The sequence below is a fragment of the Desmodus rotundus genome, chromosome 5, assembly GCF_022682495.2.
Source record: "Desmodus rotundus isolate HL8 chromosome 5, HLdesRot8A.1, whole genome shotgun sequence".
NCBI classification, from domain to species: Eukaryota; Metazoa; Chordata; class Mammalia; order Chiroptera; family Phyllostomidae; genus Desmodus; species Desmodus rotundus.
In genome coordinates this window covers 151,052,899-151,068,243 of record NC_071391.1, presented here as the reverse complement: position 1 = coordinate 151,068,243, position 15,345 = coordinate 151,052,899, and the positions used below count along the sequence as shown (strand labels likewise).

The following is a 15,345-nucleotide window of genomic DNA, read 5'->3' as shown; positions in this document are numbered from 1 at the left end:
GCCAGACCCTAAGACACAGCTAGGAAGTGACTGGACCTCAGATCTGTGCTCAGGGCTGTCTGACTCCAAAGGGCTTCCAAGATATTTACCTCCTTCAGCAGTGTCAGTCTGAGCCCTTTGAGGGACCAGTTGAACTACCACGGTCTCCTGAAGTTAGTCTTGCTCCGAGTTTCACCCATACAACTCGAGGGCAGGGAGTGTTGCCTTGGTCGGCGCCGGTCACCAGAGCATGCTGTGGACGTTTGGACAAGATAGAACTTGTGGAGATAAATGGAGAGCGGCCAAATGAGAAAGCCAAGCCTCCATTCAGAGCTTGCGGCCCACGGCATAGGGGTCGGCCGTGAGCATTTGTGTGTTGGCGGAGACTCACGGGCAGGCAGATGAGCAGAAAAGATGAGCTTCAGGGGAAGGGAGAGCAGGGCACAGATAACCTGTGACAGGAGGCTGTTTGGATGGGAAGGTGCAGGCACAGTGTACTGTTGACGACAGCAGCATAGCCCTGGGTCATACTGCGGACCTTGTGAATCAGAACATTCTCACCCTCAAGGTCGAGTGCCTCTGCCACAGTCTCAGAGCTCTCAGTGGCGGATAGGTTCCCAGGCTGCCCCCACTGGGAGCCAGTGTCCCTGAGCCAGCATGGCCCCAATGTGGTTGATGAGAATAATTGCTTGGGAAGGAGGGAGGGAGACTGGGATAGGGGTGCTGGTTACAAATCCAGATTCCTAGTCTTAGCTGTAGATCCGTCCCTGGAGCAACATGCACAGGAGTCTGCCAATTACCAGCCGCTGATTCCTGAGTTCAGGCAGGCTGTCCCAGCTGGGCTCGTGGGCAGAGCAGCCTCACCGTGCACATAGGTTGTTGCTCACGGGTGGGTGTTTCCGAGGCAGGGGCATGCAGGGGTTCCAGGATGGTCCTTACCATTTCTGAAGCTTGTTCTGGGGGCGTTACGGCTTCTCCATATCCCGTCATTTGGAATTTCAGTGAAGATGGTTTTGTTTTGTTTTAATCATGGCTTTGTAATTGCCTCTGTGTGGGTTGACAGCTGTTATTAGCATCTCCTTGGGTTCTCCTTGAGAATTTTTATATCCAGAAAGTGATCCAGCCCCTCCTGGGCTGGTGTCAGAAGCCGTTAACTGAACAATAGCTTTAAAAAGTCACCAGCTGTTATAAGCACAGGCAATCCCGTCTCCTTCCAAAGGAGAAAAAAACAAAATAAAATAGATAAATAATTTTCCTAGAGGCGACCTGTCTTCCAGGGCCTGTGTCCCCTTGTGTCTCATCCACCAGGCTTTACCATCTTGGGGCCTTGCAGGAAGGTGTCAGCCCTGTGTCCTGTGCCATCTGCTCCTGTGGGGGTCTCACCTGAGAGCCCCCTTTGGGGTTCATGACAATGAGAAACAAATATATTTTTGGAAAAGACTTTATTGTGTTTTTTAAAACATTTTATATGTACATGTGTGGGAGGGATGGGGAGTGGCTAAGGTGTGTAAAGGGAATTATTGTTTTTTAAAATTCTCTTGGATACTATGTTGTGAGCTTCCATGAAAACTAGTTTCATAGCAATGGCTGAAAGGACAGCTGGACTTGGGCTGGATATGAAAAATAATATCCTATTTGTAAATGTTGCAGAAAACTGAGAATGTTTTCCCAAGAAGGTTGCGGCTGACCCCCGAGGGTAAACGCTGCTGGAGCAGACGTTAGGACCCAGAGTGGCCAGGGGCTAGCAGCCCACAGGCCGCATGCGGCCCAGGATGGCTGTGCATGCAGCCCGACACAAAACCGTAAACTTACTTAAAACATCATGAGATTTTTCTGCGATGATGTGTCACAATGTATTTAATATGTCACCCAAGACAACTCTTCTTCTCCCAGTGTGTCCCAGAGACGCCACAGGTTGGACCCCCCTGGGCCAGGGGGCCTGTTCTCCCAGTAGCTGGCGCTGTGTCCTGGAGCAAGACAGGTGGCCTTTCTTGCCTTACTGTTTTAATTGTAAAAGGTGTTGAAAACAACTTGCTTTTCCGTAGACTAGGATTTTTAAATGATCTAATAAAATAATGCAGATAATTGTGTTTTGAAAATGTAGTGTTGCCACAGAGGAAAGGGATCATTCTTACCTGCAGCCTCATCCCAGTCAGACCTGCCGCTCAGAAGGCACTAAGGTCGTCGGAACCACCCGACTGGCAGGTCATCCATGGCTCAGTACGAGAGCAAATGGGAGCTTCTGAAGCTTAATTTGTTTTTGTTTTTTTCCTGTTTGGTATACTTGACGTAATGTAGTTGTGATTGGAAGCAAAATGTTTTCGAGTCTTTCCACCTTGAGAGACACGGAATCCTTCAGAGATGGAAGTCAGCGCAAGCTGAGTTTCACAGCTGTTTCTAACTTCCCGCGAGGATCCAAGCGCAGATCTAGAAGGAGGAGAAAATGGCCCTGGGTTCTGCTCTCGATCACAATCTTCAAGGGCCAGAGATGAACACTACAAACAAAAATGGCAGAGAGACTATGAGTTCAGTTCCCCAAGGTGGCTCGAAAGATGGTTTGGGAAAGAAGCTGGGTCTCAGAGCGGGGTGATGAAGGTGTCCCTATTCCAACCGTGATGAGTGTGGTCAGCTCTGGCTCCCAAGGGTGACTGTCCCATTCACTGCACTCCTCCTTCATTCTCCTCCTCCTTGTTTCTTTCTTCCTCCTCCAGTGTAGGCGCATCCAGTTTGTCTGGGGGCGTCCCCTGAGACCCGCTAGTGCCATCCCTCCAGCCGGAACAGATGTCTGGCTGGGATCACAGCATTCCAAACCTGGGCTGCTAGATCCGTTGAATTCTACAGCCGCCTGATGCAGGGCCCACAGACTATCAGCCAAGTCACTTGCTGAAGTCCCTGAGTGTCTTCAGGCCGGCAGTGCCCAGGGTCCTTCAAAAAGTTAGAGTGCTGAGCGAATTAGCTGTTCGCTCCTCTGCATCTTTAATTACAGTTCATAAAACCGTCTGGATGGATTGATGGAGCTTTGCTTCAACTCCAGGGGGGCGCAGGGAGTAACGCACAGCACAGTCTGACATGTTGTGTTAACGCAGGCTCAGAACACTGACTTTGTGACAGAGCTACTTAAAAAATAGATTCTCTTTGAAAAGGTTGCCTTGGGACAATGGGGTGGGTGTTGGCAGCCTGGAAACCATCAACCAGATGATCAGTTGACAAACATGTTGAGACAATTCACTGCACTGTCTCCCCGATACATGCAAATCACGGGTTTATTTTAGAAAAAAAGAATATATTTCTCAAAATCCCTTACATTCCCATTGTAGGGTTTATGAGGCAAGTCTTGTCAAACATAGGCTCTTCATAAAGAGAAAAAAGTCTCTTCGGTCTGTCTGCACTTTCTCTCCACATGGATTACTTTAGGTTCTGAACTGGGTATATGATGTGGGGAAGGAAAATAGGTGCTGTTTATGGTAAACAACCGCTCAGACCCAACCTACAGTTCAGCTTTGAGGTTGTATTTATACTTGAAAAAGCTATCACTGTTCCTCCAGAATATTATAGTTGTTTTTATTCTTCATGAATCCTTTTGATGAAACCAGAGAGTTGTGTTTCCCTCTGGGGCTGAACTTTTTGCTAAGTGGCTGAAGTGTTGGAGGAAGAGCTGGCTGAGCACCCCCTCTCTGCTGTTGGAGGTCCTCGTGGGTGTGGAGAAGAAGGCAGTAAGCTCCCCCATCCAGGGGAGTTGGCCCAAATAAAAATATGGGTGTTTTATGTACCTTTAAATGGATCTCCTGTGGTGGACTCCCTTTTGTCTTTCTACCCCACATTCCTCCTTGGTTTCTAACCCCATGGAGATAAAGCACAGGCTCTTGAGTCCTCCATGGGTTGGGTCCATGGTTTAATTCATTTAAAGAGACAAAACAAAGCAAAAAACCTGCCTTCCCTTCTCCCTTGAGCACAGAAGCAGATTGAGCTGAGCAAGGACGAGGTTCTTGAGGGGAAGGTAAGAGTGACCCACCTGAGAAGCTGTGGAATTGGGCTTGTCCCCATGGCCACCGGCAGTGTGCTCCCCAAGGCAAGAGTTTGGTGAAAGAAAGGCCAGGTCTCCAGAAGGCCCGAAATTGGGGTGACGCCACATAAGTGGTCCATGGCAGTAAATTTAATTTCTTTGTACAGAGCCTAATTTGCAAATAATTTGAGCTAAATCTGGTAGTTAGGATGGTAGCCAAAAAAACACAGCTTGGACTCATCAGCTCAAGGCCGGCTTGGCCCTACTTCACCTTTACTGCCTCCCAGCTCCTTAGCTTTCGCAACCCCTTCCTATCGGCCCCAGGGAAGCTGATTTGGGACTCTTGAAGCCTTTGGGTCCTTTGGCAACAGTATGTATACAGGAGCTTGTTGTCCCTGTTGCCTGAGCCTGAAGGCTCCTGGGACCTCTCATTGCACGTGGGGATACAAGGCAGAGCCCAGCACTGTCCTGGCACAGGTGGGTGCTCAGCAATGCGGAGGGATGAGGAGGCATGAACTGCTTTTGGCCGATGGCAGGCATCCAGCCTGCAGCTCCGGAGGGTGGGTGTTGGCTGCTGCGAGCAGCCCAGCTTGGGGGCAGGGCAGATCTTCGTCTCAAAGAGCCTCCCACCAGGCTCACTCTGGGAGACCAGCAGTGGCTCATTCCAGACTCTTCCGGGTGTTTGTCTGACACGGACCCCCTCCGTGATAGAATTCGCCGCCTAGCTCCCATCTGCAGCTCTCATTGCCGCAGCTGGGTGCACTCAGCTCCCACCTGTGCACTCAGCTCCCACCTATGCACTCAAGCCAGCCTCAACCTCTAAGACGAGGCCCATTCAGGGTGGCCTGGGCTGCACACTGAGACCCATTTTACCTGTGTGTGGATCTGGCCCCCGCTTCTATCCTGGTTCTAGTCACTGGACTTTTTATTGTCCCTGTGGTCATACCTCTGTGTTGTGTCCCAGTCTTATCAACCATGCCCCTGTCCAGTCTTCCGGCAGCTGGGGCTCTGCTTCCTTTCCTCAGACCTCCAGGAATCCCACCCCTAAACTCTGGCCCAAGGTGGGCTCCCTACTGCTTGCTTCCTGCGTGCTCAGCCTACCCAGCCCCCAGCCCCCAGCCTCACCCTATTGCCCATGCTGCAGGCCTAACCATGTGGATAGGCTGCCCAGCTCTGTACCAAGCAGGTTTCCTAAACCAGATGTTCTCACACATTTACCTCAGCCCTGCCCTGCCTGGGCAGCTGGACGTCCTCCCATTTCCTGCAGCCCAGGCAGTTCCCAGGGCCCACCCACACGCTCATGGGTGTGGCTGGGAGTCAGAACCTGCCCTGCTGCCGCCCGAGCTCTGCTGTGCTGATTAGTGCAGCTACCAGCAAACGGGCACACAGAGGGGGGTGTACACAGACATTTCCCAACAGGGGTCAGTCGGGCCCCTCTTGGTGGTTCAGTCACTGTTCCTTGGGTGCCTTTGAAGAGTTGATCCCTGTCACCCCTACTTTAATAACTGGACACATCAAGATGGGATTCATTACCTTGGACTCATGCCTACCGCAGAGGAGGCCACTTAGGCCCTAGGACCCAGTTAAACAAGCTCTTGTGTCAGGTTTTATTTCAACAAAAAAGGACCTGATGTCTATAATTTTCCCAAACTGAAAAAATCAGCTTTGCAGCAGATCTGGAGGGTTGCCTCTTAGTTCTAGCCCGTGAGTGAGAATTCTTGTCTTGTGACAACCCATTGAGTCACCCGATGACTGCAAATTCTTTTCTGAATAGAAAGCTCTCCACAGCCCCCAATGGAAAATTTCCAGGATCTGCGGCGAATATCTAGCTCGTTGGCAGCAGCAACTTTTTGGCACAAACGCTCATTCTTCACTTCAATTTCAACTCCAGCAGAAATTCTGCAGGTGACCCAGATAGGTGACCCTGCGAGGTGGCTGAGAAGCCTCTGGGGGAGATGGCACGTGTACAAGGGACCTTACCCACACACCCCTCTGAGCCCCAGCCCCCATGGCGCTTGGAGAATAGGCTGCCTTGTTTGGGAGGCTTGGTCGTGCCCACTCAGTCTGAGAGGCATGTGGACGCGTAGGGCAGAGCACATGAGACACGTCTCTGAGACATGCTTAGCTTGAGAGGTGATGCGGCTGCTTGAGTGGGCTGGGAACTTTGTCTTTTGGGCTGTGGTGCTGAGCTGCAGAAGGAGGAGAAGCAGGAAAGGGGGTGGGCTCTCATCACTGGAGCAACCAATTTCTAATCAAAGCTCATCTTGGGGACTTGCATGCTGTGCCAGTGTTTAACCTTAAAAAAACAAAGCTTTCCGACCCTTTGCACAACAATATGTTTGAGGCAGATGGAGTGACGGGATGCTCAGGAGCAGTGAGACGTGATGGAAGACAATGGATTCTATACCCCTACACCCGTTCAAATGTTTGCTGTGTGACCTCAGGCAAGTCACTGGGTGGGGGCGCTTTGGTTTCTTACCCACAAAACCAGGAGAATGCTATCTGCCTCCTGTATTGTGGTGAGGATGAAGTGACTTCAGGGGGCTGACGCAGGGACAACACCCGGCCCATCAAGTATGAAACTCGTGTTTCCTCTAAATTAAGGCCAGTACTTGAAAGATTAAGAGTGCCATTGCGGGATCCAAAGTTATGGTTCACTTTTGGACCCCAAGGCAAACCAGGAGCTAGGACCCAAAACAGTGAATGTTTATAGTTCAGCAGACCTGCTGGGCAGTGCACCTTCCAGGCCTTCCCAGGACACCTTAGGAGGAGTGTGGTTGGCCTCCCCCTTTGCTGGTCAGGCCACTTCCTTCTGCTGGGACTTGTCCTGGGTGCGGCCGGCACTGGTATCCCGTTGCAGCCTGTGGCCCAGCACGCAGAGCTCGGGGGGAGATGCAGCCCGGCCGCCGCCCTTCAGTTCTGGGGCACAGGGGCTGCTCCACAGCTCTGTGTCCTTCTTGGGGCTCTCCTCACTGCCGCTGCCAAGAGAAAGTATGGGTGCAGATCAAACAGTGCTCTATTGTTCCTCTGGCCCCTGCCCCTGCTCTCCATTCTGCCTCTCTGTCCCTCCCAGCCTGTCCCTCCCACAGGCCTGGTGGAGCCCTGGTGCCTGGCCTCTGCCTCTCTGTATCAGGCCTGCCCAGCTGGTGCTGTCCTGGTGCTTGCCCACTGAGGCCGGGTGGGGCAGTGTGGAAGCCAGGCTCTGGGGCGTTTCGATGGACAGGCTGAGGCCTGTTCTTCCTCTCGCCCAGGATCCTGCTGCTCTGAACAGAGCCGCTCCCTCAGGAGCTCTGGGAGCAGGCCTCTATTTTGTGTTTGTTTTTGAAGTGCTTCTAATTTAATAAAGGGCTAGGCTCAGCTAGTTGAATTAAAAACAACACCCACACCCTGGCTGGGTAGCTTAGTTGGTTGGAGCATTGTCTCAATACGCCAAGGTTGTGGGTTCGATCCCTGGTTAGGGCACATACAAGAAGCAACCCATGAATGCATAAATAAGTGGAACAACAAATCTATGTCTTTCTCTCTCTCCCCCTAAAATCAATTAAAAAAACAACCAATACTAACAATGACAGCCAACCCTCCGCCCCAAACCCACCCAAACCCACCATGCTTTGCTCCGTTGCCACCGTCTTCCTGAATGGCGTCAAATGGAAACTGCTTGGCCCAGGGCTGGCCTGTGGCTAGAACAGACCCTCCTGGCTGCTGAGTGCTATGGTGAGAGGGGTTTTGAGTGGAGAAGGACACCCAGTATGTGCTGGGAACACAGAATGGAGGGTAGTCACAAGCATGGAGCAGGCTTGGGCCAGGAGGGTACCAGCTCAGAAAGCCACATGGGCCGTGTGCTGACAGGCTAGCCATACCATTACTGCAGGGAGGCTGGAGTCTGGCTGTCTGGGCTGAAGTCTTGGCTCTTCCGCCGACTAGCTGTGGGACCTGTAGCAAGTTAATTAATCTCTTCAATTCTCTTTTTTGTAAAGGGAAGGTAATAGTAGTACCCATCTCACGGGGTGCTCAAAGGTATCAGTACTGGGTGAAGCGTGTAAAGCTCTTAGAATGTTAACTAGCATCGTGTAAAGCTCTTAGAATGATAACTACCGTGTGACAAGTACTCAATAAATGGCCAGCTGCCGCTCTGGTGCTGCTTTGTTGCATGAATAGGAAGTCACACCTAGAAAGGATGCTTGGGGCTGCTGCCTGAAGGTCTGGGCCCCTTGATCAGTCAGGCACCGTAGGGCCAGGGTCAGACCCAGCCCCCACATGCACAGAGCAGAAGGCCCTTCACTCTGCCTGTCATAGTGCGTTCTTGACTATTCTGTGAGTTCTATTATGCAGGCTGCCCAGGTAGTCTGACCCAGGAAGTGGGGGGGGGTTCTGTAGAGAGACCTTGCCTGGGGGACCAGTCCTGGCAAAGACGAAGAGCACCGCACTTAGGGGAAAACGTCTGGACCCTTCTTGGATATTCACAGTGCCCCAGCATGCAGAGACCTAGGGACATGCACCTCCACTGGGGGATTCAACACATGAGTGACAGCTGGAGCTCAGTAACTGAGGTGCCTGGGTACACCTCCAGGGACTCTTCCCAAGCCCCTGAGCCCGAAGATCGGGAAGATAATGAATGTCGTCATTTTTCTGCGAGTGGGGCTGGCGCCTGGCACGGGATGACCTGAGAGGGGTAACACCAGCTGCGGGCTGGTTCATCCTGTGAGCCTGCCTTGGTGGTGAGATCTCACAGGTGTGGTTGTGTCTGTCCCTGCAAGTCCTGCTGGGGGAACCAGCCGGGTCTGAGCGGTTTCTGGCTCTGGCACAGGCTGGTTGGCTTGTTGCAGGGTCCGTTTCCTGGTACAGTTTCCCTTAGGCAGGAGGGCAGGAAAACAAATGCGTGCCATCTACACAGTGGAGAAGCTCAGCGTTCTTGTAGCCGGCATGCTTCTGCTCCAGATGCCAACTTCCCAGGGTTGAGTGGGGGGCTGGGGGGGTGGGGGGGTGAGCACTCTCCCCTCACACCCATAGAAGCTTCACAGCTGGGAACAGCTCAGCGGTGTGGTCTTACCAGGAGACAGGGGAATGGGTGTGAGCCATTGTGAGACCTTCCACGTGGCCTGGGCAGCGGCCTGTTTATGAACCTCCTTGCTCTTTCTAGCTACAACCACCGCGCCCCTCACCCCAATGTCTCCAAGTACTGAGACTTAGGACCTAAAACAACCGTTCAGGCTGCCCTTTTCTGGGGAAACGCCTGAGACAAGGGCGTCATTGTCTTCCTGAACAATTTTATGTTGTTTTATTATTGCTCCCAGTGTTTTAAAATGTTAGTATTTTTAATTAATGCCATTTTATTGTCCTTTTTTTTCCAGTTTTTCTCCTGAAGGGCACCGTTTTAGAAATCTAATAACTGAATAAGTGGCTAGTGTGAGGAATGATGCATTAACATTCACGGAGGTTCTCAGATGGAAGGCGCTGTGCTGTAGGAGGCTCATTTCAGACTTAAGAAAAGAGCAATGTTACATTAAGATTCTTGCAAAAATAATCAATACTTCCTTTCTTTCAGGTGGCTAGGGAAGTTTATATAACTATAATAATGCATGACTTTCCCTAGATAATATCTTTATTTAAAATTGACTGCCGAGTACTTTGTAAAAAAATAAAAAGAAATTACCACTTATGCCTTGACAGATGGGGAGGTCTCTAGCACGTATCAGTGTGGCAGAAGTTAACTGCTGGTTTACACAATCGCAGGCAATGAAGAGAGAGCGAGGGCTGGTGCCGGTTGAGCTTTGTCTGATCTGTGATCCAGACTCATTGATAAGTGTTCATCTCTAATAGGCCTCAGATTTACATTTTCCCTGCCATGCCACAGTCTGGAAAAGACACATTTCTCCACATAGTCTGCAAAACAGCCATTTGAGCATCCAGTCTGCTCAACGCTCTGCAGACCGTTCTCTGACTCCTGGCCCATGCCAGGCCCTGGCTGGGTATCTCGGTTGGTTATAGAGCATCAACCCAATATACCAAGGTTGAGGGTTCAATCCCTGGTCAGGGCACATACAAGAAGCCACCAATGAATACATAAATACGTGGAACAACAAATCGATGTCTCTCCCTTTCTCTCTCAAAATCGTTCAGTTAAAAAACAAACAAACTCGGTCTGCCCAGGGGAAGGATGTTAACCCTTCTCCTGGATGCTGGTTCTCAGTGCTAATGAAGACTCTCGTTCTTACTCTCCAAACTTCTGCAGGGGGCGTGGAGATGAGGCTGGACTGGAAGAGAAGTGAGGGCAGGTCTCCGGGGGGGTGGGGAAGCTAAACATTTATACTGCACATCTCCAGGCATGTCCCCAGGGCGTCCCCGAGACACTTGTGGAGGGGGTCTATGGGGTCAAAACTATTTCAATAGTAATACTAAGATATTATTTCCCCTTTTCACTCATTCTTCCATGAGTGTACAGTGGAGTTTGGCTGTCTACGTGATGTGTGATACCACAGCAGAGTGCAGAAACAGATCTGAGGATCTAGCGTCTTTCTGTGAAGCCACGCACTAAGGAGATTTGCAAAAATGTAAGACAGTGCCACGCCTCGCTGCATTTTTTTGTTGTGGAAAACATAGTTAACTCTCATAAGAATATATTATTCATGCTAACATATAATGGGGTCGTGTTTGCTTTCAAAAATTAATTAATAAACATTTCCAATATTTCTTCATTTGAACTACTAACACAGTAAAAAGTGACGGGTCCGACCCACATACACAAAGGCTGTTGGGTTCTCGACAATTTGTAAGACTCTAAAGGGGTGCTAGGACTCCGCGTTTGAGGACTTCCCACCTAGATGCAAACGATCGGGCTGCTGGTTCTGGGCAGAGTGACAGCGACTCCACTAGGAGGCCAAGTCCCTTTATCTCAGCCACCCCCCCCCACCCCACCCCCCCCCCCCCCGCCCATTAAAGAAAGGGCTGTGTGTGGCTAGACTGACTTGATTGTTTTAGACTTTTAATCTAGCAGAACCTCTTTTCAATTAAGACCTCAAGAACCTGAAATGAGTGACAAATGAAAGCACAGTTGCTCAGAGTTTGGGGGGGGAGTGGTGGGGGGAGGCTGGACATTCCTAGACCCTTTTTGCTAATTGCCTGTCATCTTGGAGCACAGTTTGAAAGTTATTGACTCAGATGATCCTAAGGGCCCATTGGCTCTGTTCCAGTACCTGAAGGCGCTGGCCCCGGACACTCCCCTTACCTGCTGTGGCCAAGCTGGGGTTCGAGAGCGTTGCTGGTGGCACCCGGGACAGGCAGGTGAAGGCGAACGCCCGGCTGGCGGTCAGAGACTGTACGTCTGATGAAGGGCTGAGGGTTGAGGGCACACAGAGCCATTCCCCGCTGTGAGCCCCACCTCGGTCGTGGCCCTGAGCTGCCTCTCCAGCATCCTGTGGGGGCCCCCCGAGGGCCTCCAGCTTCAGGTGGCAGTAATGGGGTGACTGGGTGGGTTGTTGAGAATGGTGATTTGGCTTCAAACAGAGAGGAGGTGGCTGGGCAGAATAGGGCCCGAGTGTTCCGAGATGCTTTGGATGTGGCTGCCCGACCATTTTCAGAGTCTCTTTCTTCCTTTTGTTCCTGTGGCAGGGACAACGGTGGGGATGGGGAGGGGCCAGAGGCAGGGGAACTTGCTTCTGTGTGCTGGGTAGGGGGGTTGGGGATCTTGTGCTGAGCAAGTGAGCTCTCAGGGGGAAGGCCGGGCAGGTTGTACTGGGGTGGCGGGGGCGCCCCTTTTGTTACTGTTGGGGGGCTCAGTGCCCTGGGGCTCGCCAGAGGGCTGACTGTTGGGCTGGGGGACCCATGCACAGAGCGGACGCTTGGCTGAGCAGGTCTGTTAGACGAGGGCAGGCTCGGGTGCCTCTTGTCTGCTCTGGGTGCCCTTGTAGGAGAGGCCTTCCTGACCAGTGGGGAGCTTCTCTCTTGGATCTTCCTTGGGGCTTCAGAAGAATGTGGCCCTTGAGTTGGTCTGGGCAGGCTGGGTTCCGAGGCCCTGAGCTGCCTGGCGATGTGGCTGGGGTGGTGCCCGGCACCTGCCCTCCTGGGCTGCCTGGAGAGGCTTGCAGGTCTGGCCACGTGTGCCTGGCTCTGAGCCTCACTGCCCTCCTCCTCTGGGTTTGGGCTCATTGCTGAGGGGTGGTTGAGGTCCAAGGCCAGTATTCCAGGACTGCAGCCGCTCTCGCTGCTCACTGGCCCTGTGCTGCAGGGCCCAGTAGGGGTGGCAGTGCTCCTGCTGGGTAGCAGGTCAGTGGGACTCACGGAGGCTCTTAGCTTTGGAGACATCCATGTTTTCCTGTCAGGGCCAGCCTCTGCCAGCCTTGGCATGTGGGTCCCTTCAGGAGAGCTCCCTGTTGTCTTGCTGCTTTCGGGGGGCTCCAGAGCAATGAATGATTTGTCCATCAGGATTTCCAGAGGTGGTGGAGGGAGGTGCTCTGGGTCCTCCCCCTCCGTTTCTCCGTGGAGCTCCTCACTCATGGGTGCTGCCTGCAGAGGGGGAAAGGCAGGGGCTGCAGGCCTGCAGCCTGAGCCCCCCCTGAGATACCCTCTGCGCACTGCAGGAGAAATTCGGGGCTTTGGATACAAAGGGGCAAGCCCCCTGTAAATGGGAAATCTGGGGGGCATGATGGGGACCCCCCACTTCCTGTGGCAGGGGCTCGGCCCAGAGTCTTTGGACTCCCCCAGGGTCTGCAGATTCTCACTGGAACTGAACGTTTCAATGAGTTTCTTGACTGATGTCCTGGGGGGATGGCCCCTGACATCCCAGTCCTCAGCTCTGGGAGCCTCCCTGGCCCTCTGCCCTGATGGGGTGGCATTTGGAAACCCCTCAGCTTCCCCCTGCCAGGGCTGTTCCCCCTCAGGGCGGGGACTGCATTTCTGCAAAATGCTCTTGTCCTGACTTGGCAAAATGCTGAAGTTCTTGGTCAGAGATGCCTTCAGCTTGCTGATGGGGCTACTTGGGGTGGCCCTGTGGTGGCTGTCGGGCTTCCAAGAAGCTGCTCTGGACTGCAGAACCTGATCCCTGCTCAGCTCCTGCGGTCGGGTGCCCAGGGAGTAGAATGCCTCCAGCCTCTGGCTGAGGTCTCTCTGGACCCGCTGCAGCTCCTGGAGGGTGGGCTCCTCCACGTGGCTCTTAAGACACCCCTCTGACTGGGACCTCCTCTGCCTGACAGGGGCCCTCCAGCTACCACTGACCGTGCTAGGTCTTGGTGGGGCCACTGTCCTCTCCTCCTCCTCAGCCCAGTCCTGGTGCCCAGTGGACACAGGGACAAACTTGATCCTTTCACTGATTGCTTCCTTCATCTTCAGAATCATTTCCTGGGCTTGGAGGCTCCTAAGCCCCCTGGGGTATGGCTGAAATGGTCCAGGAGGAGAAGACTGCGGCCTGGGATGGAAATCGTCTTCCTCCTCCTCTGTGCTCCTGTCTTCCTCTTCGCTGAGGGATGGAGCACCCATCAACCCGGAGCCTTTAGAAAGATGTGCTTCCACAGAGATCCCGGCCCCAGAGGAGTCACAGGAATTGCTTTTGCCTACCCCCAGGGGCCTGGAGACAGCATTTTCTGGGCCTGAGCAGGCGGGGCCTAGACTCCCTGCTCCACCCTCTGCCACTGGCTGAACCTTTGCCACAAGAGGCCTTGAAAGTGGGCAGTCCTGGGGTCTGTCCGAACCCATCCAGACAGGGCTTTGCTGCCAGGTATGTCCCAATAGCCTGGCCTCCACTGGGGGTGAAGTCCCTAGCTTCCAGTCTGCAGGCTCTGGCGTTAGGTCCCAGCTGGCTTGCTGGCCCAGCTTGTCCACCAGGTGCACAGGCTCACTATCTGCACCGATGCCACTGTCCTCAGAGCATAGGGGTAGACCCTGCACCCCAGGGTCACTGTGGCCGCTCGCCAAGCTCTCCAGCTGCCCCAGAGCCTGTAGGAGGCGTGCATCCACACCCCTCTTTGTGCTCAGCGTGTTTCCCAAGTGGATTGCAGCGGCTTGTAGGTAGCTGCTGGAGCCCTCCAGGAAGCCACTGGTGAGTGAGGCCACCGTGCCACTGAGCCCCTGCAGCCTGCTGACTGTGTACTGCAGGAGCTGTGGCAAGAGATCTGGCTGCTCCTGGGGCTCCCCTTTCTTCAACGGCCAAGCCAGATCCTCCCTAACTTCCCGGAGGAGCAATTCTCCATCCTTGGAGATCTCTCCCAAGAGCTGGTTGACCTCATCACAGCATAGCAGCAGGAGGCTGACCATGGGCTGCAGCAGCTCCTGGGTCTGCGTGGCTTGATGAGTGAGGCTCAGAACTGCCTCGTACTTGGAGAGGCAGGAGTGCAGATAGGTGTAAGCATGCTGGTGGGCTGTCACTAGGGGCTCAGGAAAGTCCACTTTGCCTTTGGACCCCGGAGCAAGGAGGGTGGTCTGGCAACGAAGACCTTGTTGCCCTGACCTGTGGCATTTTGGCTCCCTCTCCCACAGGGAGGCCTCATGGGTAATACTTCCTGCATTCTCTTCTTCAGAAAAGGCCGCCCCTCGTGACTCGTGGGAGCTCTGTGTCTTGAATGGAATGTCCTTAGCCATGTGGCTTTGTGATTTGTTCAGCTGGGATGGGGAAGTTTTGGTTTCTGAGATCAGTCCTTCCAGATCTTTCTTTTTGCTGGCAGTGGAATCTTCAGCCATGGTTTGGGTCCATCTGGGATCCAGCTGCACCTCTGTTGGCTTTTGTCCCTGGGACAAGATCCCCCCAGAATCACAGCAGGTGGAGCTTTGAGCCAGCAAAGGGACGGGACATCTTTCACTGTCCCCCTGACTTCTCCCTGGCAGAATTGCTTTGGGCTTTTTAAAAAACTGGATGCTACTCTTAGCCACACTGTTAACAATGTTGCTGTGGGAAGGTGCACACCCCATGGTGTCAGCCTGCAGTCATCTCCCACCCGCTACCTTCATAATTTCCACAGAATCATATTCGAAAGAGCAGCAAGAGGCGGTCTTACTAGTCCATCCAGGCAATTTCCAGGCCAGAACCCTTTGGAGTCCATGGTGCCGTGTCCTCAGTGCGGCACGAGCTTTCTTACTTCCCAGGCCCCACTGTGTAGGGGTGGTGGTGCCCGCTGTCGTCTGCTGCTCTAACTTGGGATCCTCTGCAGTTAGTGAGCAGCAGCGCAATGTAAAGGACCTCAGGCTCATGGATTAGGGGCCTGTGTTTTGCTCCATCCTGACAGATGTGGATGGCAAGTGGAACTTTAAGCCTATTAGGTTAATCATGCCCCAGCCAGTCAGCACTCACAGTGTGTTCTAATATAGAACTTCTCAGCATTTACTATCTTGGGAAGCAGATTATTTTTGCACGTGCTTATGCTTTTAATTCTGTTCAG

The 15,345-nt window shown here is 52.9% G+C and overlaps 1 protein-coding gene across 1 annotated transcript; it reads right to left on the bottom strand.

Annotated features, from left to right (window-relative positions):
- Positions 1-5,582: 5,582 nt before the first annotated feature.
- Positions 5,583-15,136, bottom strand: PCARE (photoreceptor cilium actin regulator). The gene is made up of 2 exons (XM_024552836.3): positions 11,208-15,136; positions 5,583-6,960 (listed from the first exon to the last, which is right to left on the bottom strand). Exons 1-2 carry the CDS (start codon positions 14,876-14,878, stop codon positions 6,780-6,782), a joined length of 3,852 nt encoding a protein of 1,283 aa, XP_024408604.2. The 5' UTR covers positions 14,879-15,136; the 3' UTR covers positions 5,583-6,779.
- Between the last annotated feature and the right edge of the window lie 209 nt (positions 15,137-15,345).